General features: G+C 38.1%; 1 protein-coding gene across 1 annotated transcript in view; it reads right to left on the reverse strand.

The window, feature by feature from the left end:
* Positions 1–12,358, reverse strand: part of ATP1B3 (ATPase Na+/K+ transporting subunit beta 3) — a 47,045-nt gene that overhangs the window by 11,187 nt on the left and 23,500 nt on the right. The window contains exons 2-3 of the mRNA XM_045503440.1: positions 8,142–8,270; positions 3,203–3,310 (exon numbers count right to left, since the gene is read on the reverse strand). Of these exons, the coding sequence (XP_045359396.1) occupies positions 3,203–3,310; positions 8,142–8,270 (237 nt within the window). The remainder of the gene's footprint in view (positions 1–3,202; positions 3,311–8,141; positions 8,271–12,358) is intronic.

Consider the following 12,358-nt stretch of genomic DNA (forward strand, 5'->3'; position numbering starts at 1 on the left):
CTGAGGCATGTGAAGTAAATGCTCATCTGTCATGGCAGGAAGTAAAGACAATATATAAAAGTGATAAATCAACAGCTAGAAGGAAAGTATAACAGAAATACAGAAAAAAATACCATAAGAGAAATTTCAAGAGCATGAAGTTCTTTCCTGTTGAACATGTATCCAGAATCAAATTACTCACAACCTATAAAGGCTTAAAAAAAAAAAGGGAGGGGGAGGGGGGCCTGGGTGGCTCAGTCGGTTTAGAGTCCGACTTCAGCTCAGGTCATGATCTCACAATTGGTGAGTTCGAGCCCTGAGTTGGGCTCTGTGGTGACAGCTCAGAGCCTGAAGCCTACTTCTGTCTGTCTCTCTCTCTGCCCCTCTCCTGTTCATGCTCTCTGTGTCTTAAAAATAAATAAAGGTTAAAAAAACATTTACAGCCTCCATTGCTTCCTTTCTTGCCAAGCCACCATTCTACTCATCTGGTTAGTGTAATGGCCTCCTGACTAGCTTCCCTGTACCCTTCAACCCACAGTCTCAAAAAAGCAGCCTGAGTGATCCTTTAAAAGTTGGGAGTGAGATGATGTTATTCCCTGCTTAAAAACCTCCCACTTGGTCAGTGTAAAAACCAAAGAACTTAGTGATGGCCTCTAAGGACCCACACAACCCATCCTTTACTTCCCTAACCTCCTAAAACTCTTGCCCTGGCTTACTCCATCCAGCTCCTCCAGCTTTCCTGATAAACCCTGAATGTGCTGGGCATTATAAATAAGCTTCAGGTCAGTTCCCTCATCTTGATATCCTCCTTAAGGGCCCCCTTCCATGAGGCCTCCTGGACCTCCCTGTTCAAAACTACAACCCTTCCCATCTCCGTTCTCTGCCTCATGTTTCTCCCCAGCACTCATCACCTTCCTGTACACCACTGGACTACAAGCTCCATGAACACACATTTTTTTCCTGTGTTCACTGATTAAACTTCAAAGAGTGCGTGACATAAAGACAGCCTTGAAAAAATATTTGTCGAGGAAATTAAAAGGACTGCAGCTAGAAAAGAGTACGGCAGGAAACTGTTTTCATTACAGAACTTTCTTTACTATTTGATTTTTAAGCCATGGATTATACGCTCACAAAAACATCCTTAAAGAACTATCAAGGAAAGATTTAGAAAGTCAAGTGGATGGTGTAGGATTGAGGTTTTTGATTTAAGATAAGAGGAAGTTGAGGAATTCTGCATGCTGACAAGAAGGATCCAATAAAGAGAGGCTAAATATACAGGAAAAGGAGAGTAAACAATGCTCCCAAGACCATGGAAGAGGAAGAGATCCAAAGCAGGACCGGTACAGGTGGCCTATGCAAGGAAAGGCCTCAGAGCAGGAGAAATATCACACACAAAATGGCTGTAACTGTAGGTTGGCTTTTCTAGTAATGAGGAAACTGCAGGAGTTCCCATCTGAGTCCTTCCATTACTTTTTGAAGCAGGGAAGCAAGTTATATGAAGTGAGTTCTATATAGAGGAAAAGGGTTAGAGGTTTGAATAGAAATTGGAAATAATCCTCTAAGAATTATCCAGAGAAATTCAGCAGGATTGCCAGGAAATAGAGCAGTTCTATTTGAGGGAGGTGGTCAAGTATTCACAGTGCTAAATAGTCCCATGGAAAGCCTTCAGCAGCCTGCTAGGGGCAGGCTCAAAGGAAGGGCCTTCATTCAGGAATTATATGGTTTCATCTAGGAGAACTATGTGGCTTCATCCATGTGCATTTTATAACAGACTGACAGGCAAAGGATTTTAGAGTACTGGCAAAACTGAAAGGGAAATGAAAAACCATGGAATTAATAAGCTTAGTAAAAAGGGAAGTTAGGGAGAAGAGGATGGGACAAAATAAAAGGGTCAGTGAAGTGGAAGTCCCAATGAGGTAGAATAGTGAGGGAAAGTTAAACAATTAAACTACAAGGTTGTGTCAGGAAAGCCTCAGTGATTTTGGCAATGGGGTCCTACGTGTTCTAAGGAATGAATGTAGATCTGGAAGAGGTGAGGTGATCATGAATCAACAGGCCAGGGCATGTGATGATTATTCATGTGAATGGTAACACCACAGAGGTAGGCTAAACCAAACAGGAGGAAAACTGGGCTAGGACAACTATTAGAAAGCATTACAGACTGGCAACTCCAAAACCCACAGCAGATATGTATTTGGATGGGTTATTTATTTTCATTCTTTAAAAGAATGTTTATTTTTGAGAGAGACAGAGACAGAATGTGAGTGGGTTAGGAACAGAGAGAGAGAGGGAAGCAAAGAATCTGAAGCAGGCTCCGGGCTCTGAGCTGTCAGCACAGAGCCCGACGCGGGGCTGGAACCCACCAGCTGTGACATCATGACCTGAGCTGAAGTCGGATGCTCAAGCGACTGAGCCACCCAGGCACCCCTATTTATTTATTTATTTTAAATTAGAACATGAGTGGGGGAGAGAGGCAAAAGAAGAGAGAGAGAGAATCTTAGTAGGCTCCACACTGCTGTGGGGCTCAATCTCACAACCCCGGGATCATGACCTGAGACAAAATAACAATTCGGATGCTCAACCGACTAAGCCACCCAGGCACCCCTGGTTTTGTTCTGTTTTTACGTTTACTTATTTATTTTGGTGTGTGTGAGAGAGAGACAGAGACAGAGAATCCTAAGCAGGCTCAGTGCAGTTAGCACAGGGCTTGAACCCACAAACCGGGAGATCATGACCTTAGCCAAAATCAAGAATTGGATGCTTAACCAATTGAGCAACCCAGGCACCCCTGGTTTTGTTTTGTTTTTAAATAACAAACATCATTCCTTGTTCCCTCCACAAGTACTACATTGGATTCAAAAGATCCAAATGCTTAGAGGCATTATTTTGTATAATTCAGTTTGCTTTATTAGTCAAATGCTTTTTAATGCAGATATAAATGTCATGTCTCTAAATAGATTTATTCATATACTTAATACAGAAAAGTCAAATTCAACTGCCCATTGAGCTTAGACCCCTATGTCTTTTCATAAGTTAGAATATTCTCATGACTAATTATAAAATGTACTTGCCAGTGTTCTGATTTGACTGAGTTTAAGAGAAAAACAAAACAAAACAAAAGGTAAAACAGACTCTAAGAAAGAGGTTTCTAAAAGTAATCATTATTTGGTACCAGTTTCTCAGTACCTAAAATCTTTTACCTCACTCTAAGAAAAATACTTACGTTTTAGAAAGTTCCTAAGGTCTTCAGTGTACCTTTGATAGGACTCTGGATCAGACGCACTGAATGAATATTCCAATGCAGTTACTGGTTTTGGAAAAACCGTAAGTCCTATACAGAGATAAAAGAAAAGGGGAAAGATTAACTGCAGCAAATTCCCTTCTTTCTGCTTATTCTTATACCTAAGGGGCAGATCTCAGTAAATTACATGGAAAACTGTGTTCATAGGTATGCTGAAATTATCAAGAACTTCTCAGTTGATTATGAAGGTACAGACATCTAAAATGAAGAGAATTGGAAATCTGCAAAATCATCTCAGGCATTACCAACTAAAAACCTCCCTGAAATCTGATAATCTACAGTTAAATTATAATTGCTCTGTTCCTGATTTTAAAAGATGCAAATTTTACTTTTTACTTCCTACACTCATTTTTCTTTCAAATATTTTTAGGTTTTGTCAATTTGCTATTAATCAGAAAAGTTTTAGCAAATCAGTCTCAGCACTTTAGTCATTCAAATTACAACTGTATGGAAACATACATAAAACTTTTTCAGTGGAAGAGGCCTATAAAATTTTAACTCTATGGTTGAATATTCTTCCTTCAATAATAAACACTGCTCTATAATTCAAATGTGGTTTTCACATATTGAATTTGGCATATAACCAACAATTTCATATCAAGTCAACACCCATGTATACAGAACATGTTGCATGAGTTTATGAAAAGAAAATGTAAGCATACTTATCTGTAAGGAAACATAATCAGGCTTCCAACTTTAATGTACGCTTTCTTTGTTTTAAAAGCATCCGATCTAGATTATTAATTCAGCCTTGCACCCAGGCTTAAGAACAATCCTAACATTTTCACTAGCCTCTAAACATTTCCCATACCAAAGTTATTAGAGATGCTATGCCTTGCACTGAATCTGAAAATATACAAATGACAAGGGTTGTTTTAATTTCCATTAAAACTGCTGCTCACAGATCTCTAGTTCTTTTTTTGTTATTTTTTGTTTTTTTTTTTTAAAATAGTGTTAACATTTTAGATCAGATCCAGTTTCTTTTAAATCCTTGCCTGTATTGGTTTGCATTGATCTTGAGTTAAACTAGATGCAAAGCTACCCAAATATGATGAAACAATGTTCCTAAATAGCAGAGCAAATCTTCTATATTCAACACAAAAGACCTCCCAATTAAACTCCCTATTCACTTACATAAACAAACCAGAGATCACTTGGATTTAGATAATCCCCTATGCCTGATTTTCCATCCACTGCAAAATCTCTGGGCAAAAACTTTATGACTTCTTATAAAAGTATTTAATGAATAATACATCTTACAGTCCAGTATATTAAATGACCATCTGTATATGTCTGAAATTGTTTGCTTTTATTTTTAAGGTTTTATAGCAGGAATAGGATATAATATCCTGCAAGTAAAAAAGTAAGAGAATCAAGGCAGCTTGCAAATAACTGTATTAAAAACCCCTAATTTTAAGAAAAACCCAACACAAAATATTCAGATTGCTAAAGAAATTTTACTTTAATTTTTTAAGTATTTATTTTATATGTAGGCACATATATTTTAAAGTTTATTTGAGAGACAGCACAAGTGAGAAAGGGGTAGAAAGGGAGAGAGAGAGAATCCCAAGCAGGCTCCACAGTCAGGGCAGAGCCCCACATGGAGCTCGAACTCACAAACCGTGAGATCATGACCTGAGCCAAAATCAAGAGTTGGATGCTTAACCGACTGAAGCCACCCAGATGTCCCTAAACTAAAGAAATTTTAAAGAAACACATGAAGATATCTGTGTTTTATACAAAAGATTACATTCCTTTACATGACTAATGGGTTTTTTTTTGATAGAGAGAGCACGCACATGAGCAGGGAAGAGGGGCAGAGGAAAAGAGAGAAAGAGGGAATCTTAAGTAGGTGCCACACTTGGTGCAGAGCCCAACACAGCTCGATCCCACCACCCTGGGATCATGACCTGAGCCAAAATCAAGAGCCTGGATGCTCCAATGACTGAGCCAACCAGGCACCCCTACATGACTGATTGTATTTATTTTGAGAGAGGGGAGAGAGAAAATCCCAAGCAGGCCCTGTGCTGTTCAGCAGGGAGCCCAATGTTTGGGCTTGATCTCATGAACCATGAGATCATAACCTAAGTCGAAAATCAAGAGTCAAATGCTTAATGGCTAAGCCACCCAGGTGCTCCTAAGGGATTTTTCAATGATGCAATTTGCAAAAACTTTAAGACATGGAAGTCTAAAACTGAATTTTTAAAAAAGATTTTTATTTTATTATTTTTTTAAACACTCTCTCCAGCAATTTTTTTTTTTAATGTTTATTTTTGAAGGAGAGAGAGAGACACAGAGCATGAGCCAGGAAGGGGCAGAGAGAGAGGGAGACAGAATCCAAAGCAGGCTCCAGGCTGTGAGCTGTCAGCACAAAGCCTGATGTGGGGCTCGAACTCATGAACTGTGAGATCATGACCTGAGCCGAAGTCGGATGCTCCACTGACTGAGCCACCCAGGTGCCCCAAGATTTTATTTTAAGTAATTTCTACACCCAAAGTGGGGCTTGACCTTACAACCCCAAAATGAAGACTCACATATTCTACCAACTGAGCCAGCTAGGTGCCCCTAAAACTGAACTTCTGATACCCATTACTTCTTAGACCTTGCCTAACAATGCTCTTGGAGCCCTAGTAACTTGCTATTTAACAACGTGTTTGAAACTCTTAAGTAAAAAACCAAAGCAGGCATGTACAGTACAGGTAGATTTTATACACGGTATGCTAAAGTCCTCCAAATAAAGTCTTATCTTACTCAAAATGAAGATCATCAACGGAATGCAAAAACTATAATAACTCCTCTATCACCTTACAATTTAAACCACTGGAATATGAGAATGTGTGCATACAATGTGCATGTTTGTTGGGGTGTGATGGGCAGGGTTTATGTTATATGTATGTATATTTTATGTACCAATTTCAAACCAGCATTTATTTTACCGGGTAGAAACAATATTATGGAAATAATGTTATTTAAAAATAAAATTAAGGAGCGCCTGGGTGGCTCAGTCAGTTGGGCATCCGACTTCGGCTCAGGTCATGATCTTGCGGTTTTTGAGTTCGAGCCCCGCGTTGGGCTCTGTGTTGACAGCTCAGAGCCTGGAGCCTGCTTCAGATTCTGTGTCTCCTCCTCTCTCTGCCCCTCCCATGCTCACACTCTGTCTCTCAATAATAAATAAACGTTAAAAAAACTTTTTTTTAAATAAAAATAAAATATGGTCAATGCAAAAAAAACAGTATATTAAATACTGCATATAATGTAGAACGTACAAGTAGGAAGAAAAAATATTATCCTTAATCCCTTTGTAAAGAGAATATTTTAACAAACTAATGTATATTCATCCAGTGTTATATATACATATGTATGTGTGTACATATATATTTATTTAAGGTAATGATAAGACTTTAAGTACTATAATATACTTGTAAATAATTTTAAGGAACTTGGTTTGAAACTTGAATATATGGAACGCATCTTATTGCTTATATTATTCATGCAATTGTAAACAGTTTATTTCTGAAATAGATCAGATCATGTTCACTGGTAATAAAGTCACATAACTTAGCAAGAAAAATAGTTATCTTAGGATTAGTCTAGGTAGAAGAAAATGCTACAATGAGAGGTGAGGGAAAAATGAGTATGGAGTTAGTCTCTGATACTTGGTCAAATAAACTAAAAAAGAGAAAAGAGTGATTCCTGATGTTTACACAAATGTTAACAGCAAACCAAGGAAAAGTCATTAGAACAAAATGTTCAAGAAAAGATGGCTGGGGAAAGTGGTGTAGTCTGGCTGTTGATATGGCTCATAAATCCATACGATGAGCCAAGATCTAGTTCAGGGTTCGTCAACCTTAGCACTACTGACCTTTTGGGCTGGACAACTCTTTGTTGCAGGGGGCTGTCCTGTGCCTTGTAGGATGTTAAGCAACATCCCTGACCTCTGCTCATTAGCAGCATCTCTCGAGGTGTAACAATACAAACTGTCTCCAGATACAACCACAAGGCCCTTGGGGAGCAAATCACTGCTGGATGAGAACCACTGCTCCAAAAGGAAACATTCTACTACACTCGTCCCTTCACTGGCCTGCCTGCCCACCCTGCCTGCTGTCCAAATCCCAGTCCTCCATGAGAAGCCTGCCCTTCTCTAGTATCTCTAAAGGTTGTTCACATTTTTGGGAATTATTTATACTGGAGTTCTGCACATTGTTATATTCCTCTATAGAAAGTGCCAGCACCTTGAACGGCCATGTCCAATAACGAAGGTAAAGCTGGCATTCAAATTAGTGTTTCAGTTGAGATTTTCTTCTGTAGTGGACAACCCTGGAGAATAATTTTTCCTTAAGACAACAGAGAAGAATTGAACACAGTAACAGTATACTCATTTTATTCTCTGATGTATCATTATTTAATATTTCTTACCACTTCCATATTAAGCCATTAAAACTATGAAGCTTTGTAAGACTGATGCTCTAGCCCAAGCTAGAGCTAAAATGTTTACTTTGTAAGTAAATTACTCAAGGCCAAGTGAAAATGCTAAACAATATTTGCAAAAGCCATCCATTGACCATACTGATCAAATTTGGCTTCACTATAATTGTCAATATTCATTTCTGCTTATTCCTGGCAAAGGACTCAAGATTTATCAGCTCAGGTCTTTATATCACTACGTAAATAGAACAGGTTTTCAAATCAGTATGTAAATATAAAAGGTCTTTTTATCAGTATGTAAATATTTAACAACAAAAATCAAAATTTTCACATTACCTAACCCTAAGGCTTAACTTTTTACCTATGTAAAAAATTTACAGTGAAGAAAAATATAACCAAATTTTGTTAAAAGCCACAATAACTGCAATATAATTACCTGGACTAGGAATCTGGTCACGGTATTTTGGAACCTCATCATTCAGAGTCTGAAGCATAGCCCACATTGTAAATGAGAAGAGTGCAGCCAGGAACCCATAAAAGACTAGGTAGAAGAGCAAGATCAAACCTGCAAAAGAAAATAAAACTTAGGAAATTTAGATACACACACACACACAGTGCCTATGTGTGGGGGTAATGGGAGGGCAGACACGTTAAAGAAACAAACCAACTGTTGTAAAGCTAGGATTCCAAGCTTTGCCATGCACACAGCCAAATATCTCCATATTCAGAACAATACACATTTGCCCAAGCAAAGGGTATTTCAGCAGGCAGGACCCACCCATCCCATGACCCCTCATCTCCACTGATACTTTCAAGTACAGATAGCTTCTACAGATCATACTCTGGTTCAAGGTCAGAGCTTTAAAATTCTAGCACATGGGGAATGTCTCCCAAGATGGACTTGCTGTCCTCTAGGAAGATAAAAGATGATTTCAGGTGGAATAAAACCCCTATATGCACATATTCCTTTAAGTGGCAAACAGAAAGGAATGAGCACTTCAATCCCATATTTCACAATAGTTATTTGCATAAATTTAAGTTTTATAAAGTGAATGGACTTAACAGCCAGGAAATGTGCACAGAAGGCAAATCATGAAGATGGTATTCAATAAATGATGTTCAGGAAACACTAGTCAAGTGGAGGGCTCATGCAAAAGCAATGATAGGACAAGTGACCCAACCAATGGGACTTCACAATTCTACTGCTAAGCACAAAGCAAGAGTTGGCATACCCAAGTTTCAACATCAAGGGCTTAGTCTTTTTTTCCTTCAAAATCTGGAAACACTAAAACAGATCTATCCTAAGCCAGTGATTTATTTTAGGAACATCTAAAATCAATTACTTTTCTCAAATGTCCACATTCAAAGTTCCAACATCAGAAGAGTTCACCATGAAGATTACATATTAGGATATGTTGTTAAAGCCACACATTTACATTTAAGTGTTTAAAAATTGATCAAAGGATAATAAATCCCCAGATACAGCAATAGTGAGAAACACTAATTCCCCGGAGTTGAATTAACATCAGCTTTACTTCCCAGTCTTAATAACCTACTTATTTGTTTGCCTGACTCTATCACCAGCAAAGGAGCTACAGCAGAGGTTCCTGACCTATAATTTATGGACTCCCACCACCCCCAGGCAAGGATTACCTTCAGAGTTTGAGATTCTTATAATAATATATTTCTTAATATATCCATTTTCCTCCTCCTGGAAAAATGCTCTACAATGTTTTTCTGATTTTTAAAAGACTCCACAACCCCAAAACAGATTGTGCCAAAAACTAGATAATTTTTATTTCTTAAATGTGGGCAGGAGACTGCCCCCCTCCCTTCAAGTAAAGGGGAAATAGTTAAAGCAATTTCATCTTAATCCACCCATCCTCCCTTGCCCCAATTACCAGCAGGCCAAAATAGGGAGCGAGAGAACAGAAGGAAGATAGGACAGCAGGAGGACCTTCAGATAGCATCACTATCCTACCACATACAGCAATCCTGTTGCAGAAAAAGAAAAGGAAGACCAATATCAAAGTAGTGCTCAATTTACTATACAGGGAAATGAAACACATGCAGAGTCCAAAAGCTAATTTAATGAGATATAGGAGAAAGGATTCTTTCAGATCTTGATGTTTATAGGAACAGATAAAATCCTGCATTCAACAGACCAGGGTTATGTTATTTATATTTATATAAATATATATATATTTACATATATATATATTTATACATTATAAAATAATATATAAAATACTATATAAAACTATTTAAAATATATATATAAAATGTAACAAGTGTAGACTGTTCCACACTCAATAAAACTACAAAAACAGGTGGAATGAGGCCATAGTAGTATGTTGACTGATGCAGTAAGTATGAAACTGGAGAAGTTTAAAACAAAAGTGGTAAGAGTTTAATTATTTAGCTGTGTTTTTAAGTCATCCCAAAATATTATACCATTTTCAAAATCTGATTTTCAATTTCCAGGAAAAATAATGTAAATGAAATTTATAAAAAGTTACAAAGCAAATAAACATAAAACAGACATGAACAAGCTATACCCAAACAGGCTTTCGAAAGAACCACTACACAATGAAAAAGAGTGTTGAAAGTTCCTATAAAGAATTATGTTCATAAAATACACAAATTAATAACCATGTCCCAAATCTGATGCCATATACTAGTGGCTATTAAGTCAATTTTGAATGTAGGGAGTGTAGAAACAAGAATATAGAAGTGATTTCCACCACTAAAATGAGTTTTCTCTACTTGAATCTGTTCCTTTTGCCAAGACCCACACCTAATATTTAAAATTAATCTCTTATGAATATCATATATGAAGGATCACTCCCAAGGGTAGCAATACTTCATCAACTTTTTTTTTTAATGTTTGTTTATTTATTTTGAGAGACAGTATGAGTGGCAGAGGGGCAGAGAGACAGGGAAAGAGAGAATCCGAAGCAGGATCCACACTGTCAGCACAGAGCCTGACATGGGGCTTGGTCTCCCGAACTGTGAGATCGTGACCTTAGCCGAAACCAAGTCTGACACTTAACCAACTGAACCACCCAGGTACCCCTACCTTTATCAACTTTTAACCTCTTTTCTCCTACTAAGAAAAATACCAGAAAAACACAAGTTGTCAATTACCGCTCTTATATATAGTTCCTTAGAGGCAGTTTGCTGATAGGCTTAGCAAACATACTGATGGGAATCAAATTGGAGGCACCCTAGTCAGTAATGGATGGTGCTGACATAATCTGTTCAGTGTGCCACGTCTGCCTCAGTTTTACTTAATGTAAGTAGGAAACAGCAAATGAAGCCTAAATAGTGCTTATTATACTACTGATATTTCCCAGCTTAAAATCCTTCAAGAATTTCCTTAAGTCATTAAGGAACAAAAGAAATTGGCATGCACTAAATTCTGAAGAAACATCAGCATTTTAAATAGTCTGAGGTCAACAGAATTGTAACCAAAGAGGTTTATTCAAAATAAATATCAGGGCACCTGGGTGCCTCAGTCAGTTAAACCTCCGACTTCAGCTCAGGTCATCATCTCACAGTTTGAGTTCGAGCCCCGTGTCAGGCTCTGAGCTGTCAGCACAGAGGTTCTGTGTCTCCCTCTCTCTCTCTTCTCCTCTCCTGCTCACGGTCTATGTCTGTCTCTCAAAACTGAATAAATGTTAAAAAAATGTTTAAATAAATATCAAATACCAAAAAGCTTCATGTTGTAATTGGTATTTTTATATTATCACATTGTTCTAACGGCATATATAGAAGCACAACAAATGCTACTTCTGTACTTACACTCTTAGATCTAAGGGCACATTACAGAACTGTCAATGACTAAACTTCTACCCTTCTCTAACACAGGAACGGACTTTCCTCTGCTCTCATTTCTGTTCCTTGAGAAGCCCCAACTTTTAAATCCCTTTCTTCTCTCTCATTTTAATTTTGTTTAGGGGAAGGGTGACAGGACAGATGCAGCAGGAGGTTATGGAGCAGGGTGGGTATATGCACAGGCTATGCTAGAGTCAGACTTAGGCTCAAATCCTGGCCTGACCACTTTTCTGCTGTGACCCTGGGCAAGTATCTACTCCCATACGAAAAAAAGGGGTGACGGTTGTACCTATCTATTCACATTATAGAAAGGCAAGTAAAAGTCCAGATATTTGACAAAAGCAAACTTCACGGGGGAAAAAGGCCAACAAAAAAACTAGAAACATTTTTGGAATGATCCTGCAACTAGGCTTTAAGGCTAAATTTAAGGTTTAAGTCTTAACCTAATCAATTGCATTTTACTCTAAAAAAAAATGTTTTCATAAATGAGATTAATGTGGATTCTACAAAAGAAAACTAAACAGCAAAAAATCTGGCCAAGGTTTATTCTGTATCACCCAAGGGAAGGAGAAATAGGTCCTGACCGGCCACTTTGTTTCAACCCCGACGGGTGTTCAACAATCCAGTTTCAGCACTAACCACCCAGGGTAGCACAGACTCCACTAGCTTAGGGCATGGCCCTCCACAAGAATGCCCTTACTTCAGATGCCACCTGAACTTCTAACCAACTGGCTACCAATCTAGGAGATCCGCAATGCTCCCTCAGATTTCAGAATTGGCTACAATGACTCAGAACCCAGAAAGGGCTCTACTTAA

This window comes from Leopardus geoffroyi, chromosome C2 (genome assembly GCF_018350155.1).
Source record: "Leopardus geoffroyi isolate Oge1 chromosome C2, O.geoffroyi_Oge1_pat1.0, whole genome shotgun sequence".
In the NCBI taxonomy this organism is placed as follows: Eukaryota; Metazoa; Chordata; class Mammalia; order Carnivora; family Felidae; genus Leopardus; species Leopardus geoffroyi.